Source organism: Cuculus canorus, chromosome 3, assembly GCF_017976375.1.
Source record: "Cuculus canorus isolate bCucCan1 chromosome 3, bCucCan1.pri, whole genome shotgun sequence".
In the NCBI taxonomy this organism is placed as follows: Eukaryota; Metazoa; Chordata; class Aves; order Cuculiformes; family Cuculidae; genus Cuculus; species Cuculus canorus.
In genome coordinates this window covers 16,868,861-16,888,930 of record NC_071403.1, presented here as the reverse complement: position 1 = coordinate 16,888,930, position 20,070 = coordinate 16,868,861, and the positions used below count along the sequence as shown (strand labels likewise).

The window sequence follows — 20,070 nt, the reverse complement described above, 5'->3', positions numbered from 1 at the left end:
TTAACAACCATCTCTGTTAATGCCTGAACTGTAGTTTACAGAGTGACATCTATCAAGTTATTTAAGCTTCGAGGGTCAGAAAAGATAGGAATAAATGACGGGTGTCCTTAATCCATTCAATATCCTGTTTAGAGTGGAAGGAAGAGTATGAGCAGCTGTTTTGTTTGGGTTTTTTTACAAAAATTCTTGGGTCTTCTGTCCAAAACAGAACAGTAAGGACTGCCCTCAATCCACTTTTAAGTTTTGACCTTATTCCTATTGGGATCAGTGTTTTTAACTAATCCTTCTTTGCAATCTGTCTCAAATAATTTTAATCAGCTGATGTAATTTATTTAATTCCTTTTTATTTTGTTTCATTTATTTCGTATACTCAGTTCAACACTAGTGAGAAAGCTTGTATACTTTCTCATTTTCTAAAGAGAAGGCTCACTCTGTGGGAAAGGACGTGGCCAACCGTTTTGCAATAAATGCTAGAAGCATGGACTCTCTGGTTTTAAAATATCTGGGATTCTTGGGAGAGCTTGCAATGAGCATATGTCTTATGTGTCATAATACTGTCCAGTACTCTGAGTCACCAGTTGTTAATTTAACATTGCAGTTGTAGCTGAGTCTGTTTTTATTAACTTTGCTGTCCCAGTTGTGTATTTATTAAGTTTGTGTCTCCTTTTCTCCAGCTAAGGATCAGATAAGCTCTTGAGAGCAAAATGGCTTATTTCCCATCCAAAATGAGCTTTAATAAAAGCTAATATAAGTCTTTATATAATAATTGTACGAACGCGGCTATTTGAGAAACTGTCTTGTTCCTAGGGTTAAAGGCTCCACCTATTGGTTGACTAAAATGAGAGAAATTTAAGATTTTCACACAGAAAACTGCTGGCCCGACTGAACATCCTGTGTCTTGCCACATCTTTATGAAACTGCTGGCTTCGGTGTAGAATTCTGTATGATATAAAAATAAAATGAGCTCAGTGACTTGGTTCTGAGGGCTGTGCACATGAAGCGCCCAAAATGATGCACTGCTGAGACATTATGAAGGGAAGTACTTTCCTAAAACAGGAATGGTTTGGATTTGGCGAGTGAAGTCTTTCTTATCCTGGAAATGATTGTTGTTCTTTGCAAACCAATTAGATTCAATTCTCCTGTGCCAGCAAAATGAGTGGAAATGACAAATCCAAGTACAGTTCTATGGTAACTTCCAGGCATTTGTCACCTTCAAGTTTAAACAAGTCAGAATCAGAAGTATTGATACAGTCAGCTTCATAATGAAAACCTGTTTCCCCAGTATTGGCTAAAGCAGTCTCAGCCGTTCAGGCAAAAAGGCACTTTGAAGGGCTTCAGAGTCATTCCTGGGAATGCAGTGGGAAGATGGACAGAGGGGAGAGTATATCTAAGTGGGGCTTGGGGAGGGTCAGTGGAAGGGCAGACACTGGGGAGGAACAGGGGGATTTCGGAGACAGGAGGAGGCTGTGAGGCTGTAGTAGGCATGGCCGGGAACTCTTGCTCTGTGCCTTTAATTGTCCGCCCTCTCTAAGTTATTTCATAAGAGTTTGCACCACTTCCCTTGTTTCCTCTGACAGCTCCTCTATTCAAATAATTGGCTACGGTGGTGAGTGCTTGCTCTAATGCAGTCCTACTGTTCTCGCCCATTCATCAGTCATCAGTAACTTGAATGCACTGTGTAGCACAGAGCACTGGAAAAACAGCTTGATGGAGCCAACCAAATGCTTGAACAAGAGAAAGTTATGTATACAGTTTATTACACATGTATACACACTTATGGCTGTTGAGATCCCACTCTGAGTCATGCTTGTGTCTCTGCAGAGGAGGCAGAAGCTTTTCCTCTGAACTTCATCATCCTGACGACTATGGCTCCACTGGCACCAGCTTGTCTCTCACTCTGTCCCACTCCAAATGTGTTCATTCCTGCTAGAAAGCAGCTAGATGTGGAAAAAAATAACTGGGTAACTTTGTTCCCCTTGGAGAAGGGGTACTTACACCAGCAGCTTCAAGTGCCTCCCTGAAGTTCAAGTCAGAGCACCCACTTTCAGATCCTTCAGTTCCTTACACAGTCAATGAAGCACTTTCAAAGAGCAATTTAGACAACTTGAGTTACATGTCTAATGAAGATACTTTTTAGCTACCAATGGATTTCAACACATACGATAGTATAGGTATGCGTGATAGTATAGAAGTATACAAACATGGAGGAAATAAAAGTATATAATGAATGGAGAATAATGAACAGAACAATAATATTGGTGTCAGTGTCATACTTTTCATAGTATTTATAGTGTTGGTACCTCAATCTTCTGTATGAATATGCTTATGAATTAAATCTCACAGCCTTCCTGGGAAGTATTATTTCCTTTATGAATGGAAATCGCAGCATGGTGCAGTTAATTTTATGTGAAGCACAAGAAAGAGGTCCATGAGCAGAACATGAATCTCTTGATTCTTGATACAAACTGGTTAGCATAAGATTGAGGGGCATATGATAACACAAGAAAGAGGAAAACAAACGCTTTTTCTGTTATTAGTCTTTCATTAATCATATTTTTTTTTCTTCTTTAAGAGGTGCTAACTGATCACAAAATAAGTTGTGGTTACAAAAGGGACACAGCAACTTACTACATAACTCCAGCAATATAAAAACACCTCTATGTGCAGAGGATGTACTGCAATTTTAATGACTTTCTGTACTGCTATAATAGCTTGTGATTGGCCATTCACCTGGGATAAGAAAAGCTGCAGACCATTGCCTTAGCATGAATAAACCAGAACAGGGACTCAGTCATTTGGATTTTCATGTCTGATTTGGAGTACCTGAACCAAGGTCTCCTCTGGTTTTGTAAGCATTGTGGTGCCTATTGTGAGTCAGAGAGAAGACCTAAAGTTGCTTTGTTAATTACCTCATTTATTAAGATGCACACTGCATTGTGCAGCCACATACCAGCCCTGAACTGCAAATACTGTCATTCATATGCCTGCTCAGGTGTCCAAAAAGGTGTTTTAACAGATATTCCTCCCTCTCCCTGCTGCTTGGCTGGATTTATCTGTAGTCTCTGCTTGCTGCTGTGTTTTAGATCACGTGCAAAATAGGGTTAATGCTGGCTGAGGCGTAAACTCTACGACTAGACAGCAAACCCCAAACAGTGGGTTTAGCTATTTATGCATTGCTGAAGCATGTAAAACATATCCCAACGCACAGATTCTTGTGCATAACTGACAGTGACCCCTTGCACTGGTCTCTCTGTGCTGACTGGATCATGACACTGTAATTCTATATGCTGCAGTAACTGCCCCATGGTTCGATAATATTGAGCAAAGCACTCTTTCAGTGTGAAAAGAGAAGACAGGATATCCCAGACCCTAATAATTCAGAAAACATCAAGCAGTGTGGAGTTAATGCTTCTCAGGGCCTTGCCATGGGAATTTTCTGGCTGTGGCCCAGACTACAGATAATTAATTATGTCAGTGAAAGGCTCTGGTGGCCTGTTTTCTTCAGAAAAAAAGTGACATCATCCATGGAGCTCTCTGGCAATAAAGCAGAACAAAGCTGTGTGGGCAGGAAATAACAGACAGATGTCTTCTAGAGCTCATTTGATCTCTTTCAAAGCTTGCTGTAAGAAGTAATACATTGCTCAGTGCTGCTTCTCCTCAGCTCTGCAATCTTTAGCATGAACTTTTTCAAACATAAGAGGTCAAATTAATCTCTGATGTAATTCTTCTGGAGCCACTTCAGAGGGTTTGTGCAGTGGATGAGCTGGTCTATCATGTGCCTCTCCTCCAGTATTGATTTTAGGACTTTCTGTGTTATGACCGTAAGATAATATGCAACAAAAATGAAATACACTGTATAGCTCCAAAGGCTTTGTACAGGGCCAGAAAGTTCTGCGTAGTGTGGAGAAGGCAGGAAAATTCTGTTTCATATCCCCAAAATCATGAGGGATAAGTTGGATTTCCTGATATATTTCAGTAAACGATGGTCACTTTTCATCACTGAAAACATCTCCAAAGTAAATCACACAGATAGACCCAAGCCCAGAAATGATAAAATAAATTTGTGCAAGTGAAATACACAATTTCAAGTATTAGGAAATTAAGCTAAGATGAAAGGCAAGAGAAAAACTTTGCTGCTGGGCAAGAAAAATTCTGTATACATGTCTTTAGGCATCATTTCGCATGAATCATTGAGTGACTGATATAAAAAAGGCTGCTTCAGATACGTAGTATAGGAGAAAAGAATATTTCTTGAGATTTTAGTAAACAGAGCTTCGTACAATGCAATATACAATACAGAATCTAACTTCCCAACTTCGAAGCATGCTTTGTACACTAAGTACATCTGACCTGGAAGACAAATGGGGACAGTTTGAGGAATCAGACCTTTAACGAAAGTGTCATTCCAGTAGGCAGGGGTCATTTTTATTACTTTATTAATTTGTCAGACACAAAATGAAGAAAGTGCCCTTCCCTTTTAATTATTTGAATGTCCTTCTGGTGTAAGAAAAGAAAGGAAGTTACTGAGTTCAAACATGGATTGGTGTCAAGAAAATTTTGCAGGTACAATTTTTCAGGTACAGCTGCCTGAAGATGCTTTATTCATTAATCTAAACTAAATGAACACACGGTACTCACTCTCTAAAGTCTCTGATGGGAATTTTCAGAGCCAAGACTATTCCCCAGCAGCGACACGGCATGAGCTTGTCCTGAATAGCACAGAAAACAATGTGAGAACATCTTCCTGATCTTCCTCAGGATACCTTGCTTGTGATGTTTGTTAGTTCTAAGTGAAACATTTATAAAGTCTACTGGAATTTAGGAAATTGGCCTAAGACCACAAAATTACGTGGAGAACCTGTGACCTTCTGCAGATTCTGATGCAGTACAGAGCAGCTGTTGCGCTATAAATAACTTGTACTGTGTGAAATGCAAGTAACAACACTACAAGTAGACGTAAACGTTACTGACTGTGTATTTATAAATAATGACAATTATTTAGAATCATAGAATGGTTTGGGTTGGAAAGGACCTTAAAGATCATCTAGATATAACCGCCCTGCCACGGGCAGAGACACCTTGCACCTGTTCAAATTGCTCAAAGCCCCATCCAGCCTGGTGTTGAACACTTTCAGGGATGAGGCATCCACAATATTGTTTGGCAATCTGTTCAAGTGCCTCATGGTGAAGAACTTCTTTAATCTAAATCTACCTTCTTTCAGTTTAAAGCCATTACCCATTATTCTGTCAATACATACCCCAGTAAGAAGTTGCTCTTGAGCTTTCTTTACCCCTTTATGTACTAGAAGGCTGCAATTGCATCTTCCTGGAGCCTTCTCTTCTCTATGCTGAACAACCCCAACTCTCCAAGCCTGTCCTCATAGGGGAGGTGCTCCAGCCCTACAGTGACCTTCATGGCCCTCCTCTGGACTCGCTCCAATAGATTCATGTCTTTCTTATGCTGGGGGCCCCAGAGCTGAACACAGTACTCCAGGTGAGGTCTCATGAGAGCAGAGTAGAGAGGGAGAATCACCTCACTCAACCTGCCGTCCATACTTCTTTTGATGCAGCCCAGGATATGGTTGGCTTTCTGGGCTGCAAGTGCAAATTACCTGGTCATGTTGAGCTTCCCATCAACTAAAATACCAAGTCCTTCTCCTCAGGGCTGCTCTCAATCCATTCCCTGCCTAGCCTATAATTGCACTTGGGAATTCCCTGACCCATGTGCAGGACCTTGCACTTGGCCTTGTTGAACTTCATGAGGGTCACACAAACCCACCTCTCAAGTCTGTCAAGGTTCCTCTGGATGGCATCCCTTCCCTCCAGTGTGTCCACTACACCACACAGCTTGGTGTCATTGGCAGACTTGCTGAGGGTGCCCTCAATCCCACTGTCCATGGCACTGACAAAGAATCTGTTAAACAGCACAATATTGACCCCTGAGGAATGCCACAAAACACTGGTCTCCACGTTTCTTGCCACTGACCACTGGGAAGAAAATTATAATTTCATAAACTTTAAACCTCTATTACTTGCGCTTTCATTTGTGAAGGCATAACAAAGTGTCATGATAACCAGAAAAGAAATAGTCAAAAGCCGGAAATACCAGATCGTCCAAATATTGCAGAAGTGTATTCCCTGTAAATAATAATCCAGCTCCCAAATTTTCAAAACTCCTTTCAACTGAGAGGATTTTCATCAAGTTATTGAAATATTTAGAATTCTCTGAAGTAATTAGATGTATTTGAAATGGCTCCAGACATGGAGCTATGAAGGAAATTGTTCCTGGTAACTCATTTTGACAGAGGCATTCTGTGAATCTGCAGGAAGGCTACTTACAAACAAAATTCAGGAGAAGAGTTTGGGAGATGTATTGGCAAAGGATGGTTAGTTGGGTTTTACTCTCAGCTGACAGTGATTACTTTGACTCCATTCAGCCTACCTTGAATAAAACTGAAATTTTTTTCCAATTTACTAGATGCTTTAGATAGAACAAGTTTGATCAGCTCAGCCCCATTTCCCAGGTGACAAATGGGCTGTGGCAAAAATTCCCCATTTTCTGGGTGTTGAGTTTTGTTAACAGTCTCACGGGAGAGGCCAAAGACTGTGGGAATGGGGAGAGAGGGCTGTAGTAAATCGGCAGGGCAGGACACGAGGAGGAAGCACGTCCGAACGTCGGGCTTGTGTAACGGTCTTTCCATTGAACAAGAATTTGGTTGCTAGGCTGCCGGTCTCCTTTTACAAGCAGCAGAGTCATGCTATTGTTTCCTAAATGGTTTCAGTTTTATACAGGCACCTCTTTGCATCTTTTCTATATCATTTAAATTTTTTACTAGGCACGTAGTAAAGCAAGGTTTGGAACTCAGATCCCTGCTCTGCTGAAGCTAGCGAGAAAAAGAAAGGTCTTCTCTTTTATTCTGAAAAAAAAATAAAAAGAAGTATTTAAGGGTAACCCTGAAAAGAGTGGCCTCATGTCAGCCTTCCAGCTGGGTGGGTAGCATGCAGCCCTGAGGGGAGGGAAGCACGGCCTTGGGGAATTTGTATTTCCCAGGTAGAAACACAGACTCCACATCTTAGGTGCACTATTCACCAGGCAGTACAGAAGCGAAGCTGTGTGGGACAGCAGTGTTCTGTGGCACTTCAGCCCCTCCAAGGATATACTCAAGGTCTAAGGTCACCAGTGTTTAGATTTTGGCAGCTCCCGTAAGTATAAAATGAGGCTTAAATACAGTTCAGCTTTGCAGTTCCTCTATCGGCAAGGACACCCAAAGGAGTTAACTGAGTATTGTGTCCAGTTCTGGTCCCCACAATTCAATGAAGATGCAAACAGACTGGAGAAAGCCTAAAGGAGGGCCATGGAGAGGATCAAAGGGCTGCAGAACTGGCCCTGTGAGCAAAGACTGAAGGAGTTAGGTCTTTTCTCCCTGGAGAAGAGAAATCTTGTGGGGGACCTCATCACAGTATTCCAGTCCTTAAAGGGTGTCTATAAAGAAGACAGAAGCTCTCCCTTCACAAGAGGCCACATGGAGAAGATAAGGGGCAATGGGTGCAAGTTGCACTGGAAGAGGTTTCATCTTGACACATGAAAGAATGTTTTCACAATTAGAACAACCAATCACTGACTGGAACAACCTCCCCAGGGGTGTGGTAGAGTCCCCATCACTGGATGTTTTCAAGATGAGATTGGACATGGTGCTAAATGATTTCATCTAGGCTTCCTTTCTGACAAAAGGTTGGACCAGATGATCTTTTGAGGTCTTTTCCAACCTGGGCTGTTCTATGATTGTAAGAGTTTGATGGACATGGAGCCTCTAAGCAAGCTTTGCTCCTGGAGAAAATGACTAGAAAACCACCTCTCAACATATGTGGCCTTCTGTGTTTCTTGCCTTGAGAGTATTATTAAGAGGTGAAAGTGGCCTTTTCATTAATCTGTCTTCGTAGCCACTACTGTTTAGAGAATCAGGTACTTGGGGGCACTTTATTAACAGAAAAGCCTGTTTATTTTCAAGAACTCACAATCTGAACAGTATAGGGAGAAAGATAACTTGGAGTTTTCTGTAGGACAATTCAAGTTATGAAAAAGCAATGAAGGCAAATGTATGTATTTTGTATCTTGACTTTAAAGAGCTTCTCTGACTAACTGCAGTCTTCTGGACTTAGGCAAATAAGTTTAATTGTGTTACAATCTGTTGCAATATCTGGTTGCCTCATGCCTGAATGTTCTCTTTCATCAAAGTACCAACAAAACAAAACAAAAAAGACTCCAGAGATGGCTTTTCTGTGCCAACCACCATGTTCCTTCTACCAAAACAGCTGTCAACTGTCCTCTGGGATTCACACACAATTTTACTTCCAATTTGAAACCTCTTCCTTGTGTTCGTCTCCTAGCTTATGATTTATGCTGAACAGCATCGTGCTTTGAGACAAAGGAGGCACCTACAGTAGATGTCCCTCAGCAGAAACAGGTTGGCAGTATGGTTCCCTCTTCTTAGCTACAATCCCCCCACTTTGAGCCTCTTGTACCTCTTTCTAGGTACATATGTTTAAGTAGTGAAAGTGTCGCTCTACAGGATTTTTCTGACTTGTTTTCTGAGTATGGTCTGTATCCTGTGGTTTAATGATAGTTGTTCACCATACACTGAAAGAAAACACTTTCACCTTATCTCTGTTGTAACTGTTTCAGTGGAAAATCAGTCGCTTAGAGGAAACATGAAATCACGAGTTACACAGGCCTGCTGTTTCAGCTCCTTCCCTCTACATTAATTCTGAGGAGTTTCAGGGAGATCGTTTGGAGTTCGGAAATCCCGAGGTTGACAGGAGGTTAGGATATTGCCTTGGGCCCTCTCTGACCTGTGATAGCTGCACTTCAGAGTCTTCCTATGTGGGGGCTTGTTGCTGACCAAATAAAAGCAAATTTCTCTCCAGTTTATTATTAGCACAAGGCCTCTTTTTTTGCTTCCTAGCAACCCGAGTGTCTGTTTGTTAGTTTGCTTTTCACAAACTGTTATCGTAAGTCCATGGAAACAGAGTACTTGGTGAATTAGCTGATACCCTTGAAAAGATAATGATAGGAGCAATGCCCAAGCCCAGAAAAGGCAGAAGGCCCCTTGTTACGCTAATGCGATCCAGATCCTGAGAGCTTGCAGAGCATGGGGGGTCCAAGAAAGGATGCATGAGCAGGGAGCTGCCTGTGCCTGGAGATGATGCCACCCAGCCTGTCCCTGAGCTGGGTGTCCCCCCCTTGGGTGGCAGTGAGGGGTTTTGAGGACTGACAGCTCTGCCTGGTCTCCTGAACACCCCTCTAAGTGGGTCAGTGCTTCCTTTTAAAGACAAAGTAATCAATAGGGTTTTTTTTCAAAACTCTTTCAAAGCTCTTGGACACCTTTTTGCTGCTTAGGGTGCCAGTTCCTCCATTCAGCATCATCTGTTCTCCTGGCTTGGCTGCCTCTGGCTCTTGGAGGACTCAAACTTGCAGCTTCCAGAAACCTTTCTGAGCTGGCAAGTTAAACCTGTTTCAAGGACTCTCATTCCCTCCTGCTAAAGTAGCTACATTTTAATCCTCAATGATTAAAGACTAATGAGGCTGGAAAGAAAGTATGGCAGTGCACAACTGAACAGGGCCTGGGGCACTCACTGGGAAGAGCAGTGTCCTCCCTCTGTCCCCTATTACTGTACTAAGTAATTATGCAGGGACTGGGGTCCAGTTCTTTGCTCTCCTAAGTCACGGCACTAAATCACCGAGCCTGCATTGTCTCTGTTTGCTCTGCCTGGCCCTGTCAATGTTTAACTAGGTTGCCCAGGGCCTGATAACTTCAATAAGAGAGAATGAACTCATCCTCCTCCCCTTCAGAATAGCCCAGGGTCCGAGGTGTGCTTGTCTCTGAGGTATGTGTTGTGCGGGACCTGAAGCTTCCTATGCTTGGGACTAAAACAAATAAAAGTTTCACGCAAATATCATGAAGTTCAGAAGCGCCTAGTGCAAGCTCCTGCACATAGGTCAGGGAATTCCCAAGTGCAACTATAAGCTAGCCAGAAAATGGATTGAGAGCAGTCCTGTAGAGAAGGACTTGGGGGTGCTAGGTGATGAGAAGCTCAACATGAGCTGGCAACGTACGCTTGCAGCCCAGAAGGCCAACTGTGTCCTGGGCTGCATCAGAAGTGTGACCAGCAGGTCAAGGGAGGTGATTCTCCTCCTCTACTCTAGTGAGACCACCTCCTGGAGTACTGTGTTCAGTTATGGAGTTCTTAGCACAGGAAGGACATATATCTATTAGAGTGAGTCCAGAGGACAGCCGCAAAGATGATGAGAGGGCTGGAGCACCTCCCATACAAGGGCAGGCTGAGAGAGCTGAGCTTGTTCGGTCTAGAGAAGAGAAGGGTGCAAGGTGTCTTTATAACAGCTTTCCAGTACTTAAAGAGGGCCTACAGGAAAGCTGGGGAGGAGCTTTTTGTCAGGGAGTGCAGTGATAGGATGAGTGGTAACAGTTTTAAGCTGAAAGAGGGCAGATTTAGATTAGATATTAGGAAGAATTTTTTTTTACCACAAGGGTGGTGACACACTGAAACAGGTTGTCCAGAGAAGTTCTGGACGCCCCATCCCTGGAGGTGTTCAAGGCCAAGCTAGATGAGGTTTCCCTGCCCATGGAAGGGGTTTGGAACTGGATGATCTTTAAGGTCCCTTTCAACCAATGCAAATCATTCTAAGATTCATCGTGCTTGGTTGTGACCCTTGGTGCGTAGGGGTGGAAGGGGGTGCCCCTGTTCTCTGTGCTCCCTTTGCACAGGGCTCTCTCTGAGCACACCTATGGCATGGGGCTCCTCCTGCGAGGCACACAGCGTGACAGTAAATTTGTTCACTGGGGCAGGACACAGGTATGGCTCACGAGCTCTGTTCCTAAGAAGGCCTAAGACAACACGTCATAAAATGGTGACATTTATAAATCCCTCCAAACACCCACTCTATCCTGTTAGACTTTTTAAGGACATTTTCTGCAATATAGAAGCATCGGCTTCACAGGAACGGAGACACTAAGATAACTGTTATTTTCTACAGGGATGTAAAAAATGATATATTCCTGAACCTGTCTAAAACTTTCCTAAAATAATATTTCTCCTGTACTGAGCGTGGTGTATTCTCAGGACATGATGTACTGAGGTGTACAGGCTCTTTTGGCACTCTTTGGAACCAGCCCACATAATTCATTTGTAGTTTTGACATCCATGAGTGACGCACCTTTCCACGCTTATGCTGAGAAAATATTAATACTATTTCAGCCTGCATTTTATATCTTGCAGGCAAAGCTTTTACTTGGGGTTACAAAATATGGTACAAAGTAAGCACCTACAGCTGGCTGTTTATAACTGGGGTATTTCACAACTGGGTGGCATGATCTTTGCCTTAAGCTATTTGTTTGTTCTATTTTCGTGTTACTTTATTTTAGTTAAAGAGGGATTAAAGGATCTTTGACATTTCCTGAAATTATTTCCTGGCTTATTTTAAAAGCAGGTAGTTTTGTAGAGCTGTGATGCATCTGCGGTACTGGGTGAAGATTTAAGATTCACTTTGAAGATAATATGGAGTGCCATTATGCCATGTGGAAAGCATGAAGCATTGGTCAGTTCATAAATCCTAAACAGTCATTGCTTATAAGGGAGCAGGATTTTTATGGGATTTTTCCTAAAATATTTGAAGCTTTCCTTAGCCCTTAATTTGCTTCGCAAGCTCACTTGGGTTGCGTGCTGGAGGAACAGGTGAGAGAAAGACTGGTGCCTCTACTCTTCTGCTCCACACACTTTTCGGCTTGTGGAAGACACACTCTCCAGGGAAGTCCAAGAGCTCTGTCCCACCCATGGAAAACTTGTACCTTTTACAGTCCTTCCCTGGATCTTGGCCTTATAAACCTGCCTTGAAGAACAAGCAAATGCCCTGCCCCATTTTTTTTACAGATGGTTTAATGGACATTAGCAAGTAACATCAGAAAGAGAGCTCAGGATTAAATATTTGCCTGCAGCATAGCCGTAAAATGCCCTCTTTTCATGGCCAGGTGGCCTTGCAGAGCAGCCTCAGCCCAGAGCTATTGGACGTGCTGAGGCTCTGCCTGAAACTGGGGGGCTGCCTGAAACTGGGGGGCTGCCACCCAGGGAGAAGAGCAGGAGCTGAGGCCCATGCTCTCCTGTGCCACAGGAGCACCACTGCTCCCAGGTCCATGCTCTGTTCCAGTGTCAGCAGCCCTGCACCCTAGGTCTGCCGCCAGCTATGCTTGTTAGCCGGGGTCTGCAACATTTATAGAGTTTTGTTTAAACAAGCAAAAGTTAGAAAACTTTATTTTAAGAGTTACTTGAAGAGAACGTTTAGTCACGAAGTCAGGTAGGGAATGGCTACAGGATGCACTTGATTCGAGGCTGCCAGAGAAATACAAGTTCAGCCCACTTGTGCTACTTGTTATACTCATCTCCTTACCCCAGTCAGGCAACAGCACGTGAATAAAACTAAGTATATGAAAAGTAATAATGTTCCTTACATGTAGTTGCAACCCACATAAAAATTCATAGCATTCAAATATAATGACATGCAGAAATAGAATAAGTAATGCATACAAGAACCACATTTGGATTACACAGAATATGTTTACTCTGATACCTACTAAAGTTTTTATATTTCCATTGGCAGCCTGGTATTCTTCTAATTTATTTTATTTTTGTGTCTGCAGTGTATGAAACGCGCCCATTCTCCTTGTTTTCCCTGTTGGTTAATAGGTTGGCTTATGGTACTGATTTGCAATGTTACAGGCAAGGGAGGATGTGATCCACATGCTGAAGACAGAGAAAACCAAACCTGAAGTTTTAGAAGCTCATTATGGGTCTGCAACTCCAGGAAATGTGCTGCGAGTGCTACACAGGGATGCCATCCTTGCCCAAGAAAAGTCTATAGGGGAAGATGTCTACGAAAAACCAATTTCAGAGGTAATAATTTCTTGATTTATGTTATTATGTTTGTGCGGTTTAATCATAGCTAGCAATAAAACTCCACATACTTTGCATGTGTATAAATGACAAGAAATTAAAGAAAAATTGAATTTTCTTGTTCACTCAACCACAGAATACATTGCAAGCAAAATCACTGGCTTTAAATAGAAAAAATAAAGAGCTTGTATGATCCTTAGGGCAAGTGCTGTTAAGTGAGAACGAAATCTTTGGATGTTACATTTCTGTTTTTTAAATTCCTTTCAATTATAAGCTCCAAGCTTTACTGCTTACAACACTGGTGAGCGCTCTTTGATTTTCTTGGCATATTAGAGCACTATTGTGTGGGCAGTTAGGAAAAGAAGACCTTCAGGGACTGACTTTGACCATATTTATAGGATAAGAAATCTGTAATCATTTGACATCACTTAAGCTATTGGACTGCAAAGTCAGTTCAAGCCCTAAAGAAGACCTACAGGATTTGATCTCTTGCTTTAAGATTTAAGCAGTAAATGATATAGAATAGACCTGGGAATGTCTGGTACCAGTGTGAATGCCAAAATAAGCATCCAGTGCTTATGTTTATAGTTTCATAACAGTTTATGGCGTGGAAAAAGAGCATGCAACAACATACAGTATAATATACTGTAGTGCTTTTCCAAATCTTCATCAGTTCCCCTATTAGAACTTTTGTCACGAGGAATTGTGTCTACTGTGGGACATCTTCGCACTCTGTATTCTTGTTGAAGCATCTTCTGATATTTTTGTGATGATAGTAAATAAAGAAAGCAAACATTGACATTTGGGAGCATGCATGAAATACTTTCAAACAAGATTAAAAGAGCTTAGCAGGGCTTTTGTCTGAAGAAGCTGATAATTTGACAAGGACCTCAGTGTAAAACATTTGCCATGTGTAGGTCCACAGGGGTCATGTTGGAGCTAAAATAGGATGGTGACAAAATTTCACAAGTGCAAAAGATCTGCCCTCGCAGGCTGAATCTGGCTTGGTTGCTTTAAAAAAATGCAGTGATTGTTTTACTTTGGCTGCCGTGGTCAACTTCTGGAGAGCAAATTGCTTTGGTTCCCCTGCAATCTTTATTTCCCTCAGTTTGCTAAGGCACTCTATGAAACAGCAATTCCTTGGGATAGCCAGGGCTGAGAAAGATGTGATTCCCACAAGGCAGGGAGGGCCTAGGAGAGGCAAGCAGAGAAGCACCAGGGCTGCATGCTGCTTTAGCAGAGAGGAGGATGGAGTTTGTAATCTGCTCCCAAGGAACAGTGAAAGGCGCAGCTGGAATACCCACGGTGGCTTCAGTGTGCCCCGACAACTTTTTAGACACACCTTTCTGGCTTAAGTGTTTATTTGAATAATAATTGGCATATTAAATTAATTAAAAAAGAAAACAGAAAACAAAAAAGGTGAAATGTTGCTAATAAAGAAAGAGAGAAATTTCTATCAAAAAAGAGAGGCTGAGGGGAAACCCCTAAGGCTTATAATGAATTGTATTTGGTAACGTAAAACTGAATCTATGCTGAATCTAAATAGTTCAGACTTTTAACCTCAGCAGTCCTACAGGTGCATTGACAATGCATTACTCAAATTTCAGCCTTGAGCTTCCACTTTACTCTCCATTTGCAAGTGTATAGTCCCTATATACAGGTGTGAACTCAGGCTCACAGGGTATGAGGGCATGTATCCTGCCCTGGCATTTGCTACAGCTTTTCCTGTGTAAAATGAGGAAAGCAAGCACGGCACCTCAACACAGGGGAAATACTGCACTGCAACAATACTTGTTACCCTAAAAATTAAGGAAAGTCCTGTCCTTTGTGTCTCTGAGAACCGTGAAAAGGTTTATTGCAAATATGCCATCCAAAGAGATCATTACTTTTACAGAACAGTTACTCTTATTTCTAGTCACTGCTTTATGTACAGCCCAAGACATAAAATTACAGGACTCACACTTACCAAAATACAACATTGTTGGTTAATAAATCAAATGAAGTAAGCAAGGAGACCTTTAAAAGAGTCTATTCTCTTTTCCTACAATCCAGCTTGACAGACTTGAAGAAAAGCAGAGAGAGACGTATCGGCGCATGCTGGAACAGCTCCTGTTGGCAGAAAAGTGCCATCGCCGCACAGTTTATGAGCTAGAAAATGAGAAACATAAACACACAGATTACATGAACAAAAGCGATGACTTTACCAACCTCTTGGAACAGGAGCGGGAGAGGTGAGTACTTGAGATTGTGCAAAGAGTAATCCCAATATCCCAGCACTTGCTGGTTCAGTAGAGACATGGTCTAGTATTTTCTCAGTTTAAATGACACTAAACTCATGCGTAAACCATTTGTAAATGTCAGTTTACTCATGTTATTAGTAAATCAAGAATTAGAGGTGGAGGAATACCATTGAATATTCCTGCAGCATGTGCTTGATCTAAGAAACAAATTACTCATGTCCTTTTTGGGTTCACCTCCTGGTAGCTTTTGATCAGATGTTATTTATGTCGGCTGAGTTTGGAGCTGGCTTGCTTAGCTAAGCACTGTATTTTGTGAAGGACAGGGCACTGTTTATCACAGCAGGAGGACAGGGTAGGTTAAAAACCACAACACACATTAGGGTATTGGCGCACTAGTGGTAGGGACTTTGCCATGCCTTTTGTACTTAGGCTTGCCAAGTCACAAACCGTTGCAGCATTTTTTGCATTTTTAAGACGCTTGCCTCAGACAAGATCTGTGTTCCCCTGGACGAAAACATTTTCACTTTTAATAAAACATGCCCAGCCTGCGATGGACTATCTCCAGTGTTTATCTCATGGGTTGATACACTCCAGGTTTTATTCTTCAAGTGTTTTCCTTACTTGTCGGAGTAATTTATTCTCTGAGTCTCTAAGAAAAGAAAGAGCACCTACCTTGAAGAATGAGCACTCAGTAACAGCCTCGGTTTTTCAATATGAAATTTTCATGCTCATACCACACTGCTTGAAATCAATCCACAAAGCTTTTTTTTTTTAGGAAATAAAAAAAAAAAAGCTCTGGGAAAACTACTTAAGGCAAGTTCAAAGAAGAAATGCTTTTGAGGAAACCACAGTCTGGTGGCAGACATTTGCAAAAAGCCAGGAGCTAAATTGTTTAGTGTATTTCCTGAGCTCAGTTCAGCACCAGCTTTGAGTAGGTGGCACATGAGCTACAATGACCATATTTCCTGGTTTAATAGCTGCTGGTTTTCTGTCTCTCCGTTTTCCTGGGTTGACTGGCAGACTTTAAAGGACAAAAATGCTTCTGCATCCTAGCAATTTGATTCTTTTAGCAGAAAATAAAGAAACTGTTGTATTTCCAAGTAAGAAGCAATTTCACATCTGATTCTCATAGATGCCATTTTTTCTCTGTGCTGGATATCTGTGGATGTGTGGACATGCAGACAACTAAAATACCACAAAAGTAAAAGTGGTATTAAAATACCATTTACATTCATCTTTACATTTTACATTCACTTTAACTTGTCAAGTGTTGCCTGATTATTATTCCAACACAGCTTGGGAGGCCCAATACGTAGCCTAAGAGTATGACCTGTTTTGAACTGACTTCCTTCAATGAATTGATTAAAAAGCTTTCTGTCTCACGTTACTACTGCTGAGATCTCAGCTCGCATCTCTATGGGGATTTTCTCATAGCCTTCCTGGTCTTTTGTGTCTTTTAAACTTTGTTTTTTCTGCATTCTACAATTTTCGGAAAAACAGCAATATAAACTGAGAATTGAATTTGAACTTCTATTGAAAGCAGAACTTTAAGAGCAACTAAATCCACCAGCTTTAGTCATCAGTGCCTCTGTACTGGTGGCGGCGAGGGAAGAACTGAAGCCCTTTTGATTTATATTGAGTGACACGAGAAACCTGATGTTTGCTATTTAATCCACTTTGTTTGTCTAAGGCACTAATGAGAAAATTTGTTTCCAGTTTAGCAGTGACCAAGTAGAGGGAACATGCCATATAGCTAAACATAGAAAACCAAGCATGCTCATCCCTCCCTCTTCAGGGTCCTCCTCCCAGATCACTTGCAGAGCGGATTAGCAAAATCAGGATGGGCTGGAAACCAGTTATTAGTGTATAGACTTAAATGATTTCAACTCCTTTTCTTTGTTTGGTGAGTGCACTTGAAAATGAGGCTGCACCTACATCTATGTAGGTATTAAAAACTGGAAGTAGTATCATTTGACGTTATATTGTGTTATCGGCTACATTCATGGAGAAAGAGAGGGTAATGGGATGAGAAAAGCCCCACAGTAGCAATGAGAAATAGATTTTTTCAAAATGAAAGAGTTTGTTGTTGAAAGATTAAGTTGCAACAGGTTAAAACATGCAAAAAACTCCAATACTCACTTTGCCTGCATAATAAGACAGGGAATTGACCTGCCGAAAGGCACTTCTCAGGGTCCTGCCTAGGCATTTTTGTTTTATAAGCACCAATATATATATATTTTGTTTTACTGCAGTGCTTTGAGGCCTGAGGGTTATTTTATTAATAGCTGAACAGACTTGTAGTCTCCATGAAAAAGAAAAGGGACATGGAGGCGAACTTTGCCTGTCAGCCACTCTACCGCACTTGCAGTTATAATGTTAACGAGACAGGGTGAGTCCGAGGAAGAACAGTCCCGTGGGATGGTCATCTCACAGCAGTCCAGTACAATGAGAGAAGAATAATTTCTGTCCTGAGTTTAAGTAATTTCTTTCCATAGAATATTTATCAGTCTTTTCTAAGCGTTGTTGTTCACACCAACTTTTAGAGGCCATAGCTGCTTTTGCTGTCCCGTGGAAGTTTTAAGGAGATAAAAGATAAAATCTTTAGAAGCAGAAATATGCCTCAGTTCTAAGATATTTCTAGCACTCTCTTAATGTATTTACTTTGGAATATTTTTTTACATACACTTTCATACATTATCTCTAATCTGTCCACAACATGGTATCAAAGCAAACAGTCCCTGTGAGTGACTAATTATTAGGTCAGCCTTGCACAGGAAAGAAGCAACAGGAAAACATGATTTTTCAAGAATAATTCTGTAGGAAAAGTATGAAAAATGAAAATTGTATACATGCATATTCAAAACATAGACGGCTTGGAGGGGTAAATGGAGAAAACTAGACTGATGGTTGGTATTGGCTCCGCAATACCAAGTGTGGCTAAGCTGCAGAAAGATTATGGAAAAGGTTGGCATGTTACAGGAAAAGAATACTGACAAGCATTTGCCAGATGAACATGAAAGAAATCTGGTGCTTTTAATGGAAGGTGCTTCTACAGACGTGGTGGCAAAAGTGTTTTGCAAATTTCCCTATAGTGTGCTGTAATCATATCTAAAGATGGATATGTTTTGAAAATTATGGTCACTATTTTCTATTTCTACCATTTGACCAAAATTCCCCTTTACCATACTTGCCCACCTTGGCATAACATCATAACATCAAATAACATAACATCAAATTGTCCTTGAGTATCTCCTTCCCTACGAGTGCAAAAGTGGCCGTCTTCCTCCTGAGGAGGCTGAGGAATAAGGAGATGAGCTCAGAGACCCTTGGTGGCAGACAGTGGGGTAAGGAGTCTTTGGTCTGGCAGGTGGAGAACGAGGGGTCTGACTGGAGCTGCACTGCCACCATGGCTTGCAGTGGACACCTGAAGAGCAGGATATCATGCAGCAAGAGTTGAAATGACAAAGTTGGTCCTCCCAGGACAGGCATCCTCCTGTTCTTCAGCCACACTTTGGGGATTGAGCTGGCAGTGTGAGCCTGGGCACCAGCTGAACTGGCTGCTGCTACACCAGCTATTGGCACTTCCCTACCCCAAAAAGTTCTTGTGCAAAACAGGCTTAAGGTAGAGCAGTGCTCGGTTATTCTCTCCTCTGCCTAGTCTCAGCCCTCCCACATCTTTAGGGAACAATAGGGGGGAAAAAATTAAGAAAGAAAAAATAATAGGACGGAGTATAACCTTTTTGATTTGATCAACAAGACTTTTCCTTCTGCTGGAAAAGAGGAGAGCGCTGTGTAACCTCAGCACTGCTTTGACCTCTGGATTGACCTAAGAGATGAGGTTTAAAATCCTGACATTTTTAGAGGTGCTAATCTCTGAACAATTTGTCTTGTACTCTTCTTCTAATCCAGTTTGTTGACAGCACATTTTGCTGCTATTAAAGGCACTGGAAAGTTCCCATTGATTTGAATGGTTCAGAAAGTGGTTTGTGGTGAGGACCACTGAGCCAGTCCTGCAGGATGGATGGCAGCAACAGCCTAAAAGCCTTAAAAAATGGGGGGGAGGAGGGAGTTCCTTTCTTATGCAGGGCACACAGTTTGTAGAATAGAGGGTGCGATGTGGCAGAAAGGCTTTGTTGGAGCTTGTTAAGGGAGATCTGTGCAATTGCTTTGTGAGTAATTTGATAATTTCCAGCATGATCCCTGAGATTGCTGAGAGTCTTTTGCCCTACCACACAGTAAATGTCTCAGTAAATAGATATCCAGGAACTAATGTAAGTATTGTCTGTATGAAAGCATAGATGTTATATTTAGTCACGTTACTATAAGGCTTCATTGAAACGACGAGGATTTTAAATTGGCTTCTGTTTTCCTTTCTGCAGCTTCAAATTATTCTTTACAACCTCCACGACACTGTTCCCAGTGCACTGAAGCATTTTGCGTTTTCCTCAAAGGCAAAGCAGAGGGCTCAGCCTGTACTTCCTAAGCAGTGCCCTGCTAAATCTGGTTTCAGTTAAACCCTCTTTTTGAAGTACGCGGCCATAATTAGATCTCCTTAGAGGAGACAGCAGGACTATGACCCCAGATCTTTCCTCCACAAAGTTTCCTTTCAGTCTTCACGTAAAATTGACTCCTCTCTGCCTCCCCCATCACAGCACCCCCAGCAAGGAATGCACTGGCAAGTCCCTTGGCGGTCTGTGATAATACATTCCTCTCGGCTTCGGTCATCCTGGCACCAAGATGCTCTTGGCTGCTCTGCTGGTGATGTAATTCTGGGCCCACATCACCTGCAAAGGAAACTGATCTGTGAGCAATAAAGCACACGCTGTCTTGAAACAAAAATGGGAGTGTTAATGTAAGAAGGTTTTAA

At 41.9% G+C, this 20,070-nt stretch overlaps 1 protein-coding gene across 3 annotated transcripts in view; it reads left to right on the top strand.

The window, feature by feature from the left end:
• FILIP1 (filamin A interacting protein 1) overlaps window positions 1–20,070 on the top strand; it is a 113,771-nt gene that overhangs the window by 50,058 nt on the left and 43,643 nt on the right. For all 3 annotated transcript variants that reach the window (XM_054062224.1, XM_009564759.2, XM_054062223.1), the window contains 2 exons: window positions 12,790–12,963; window positions 15,016–15,194. In XM_054062224.1, the coding sequence (XP_053918199.1) occupies window positions 12,790–12,963; window positions 15,016–15,194 (353 nt within the window). The remainder of the gene's footprint in view (window positions 1–12,789; window positions 12,964–15,015; window positions 15,195–20,070) is intronic.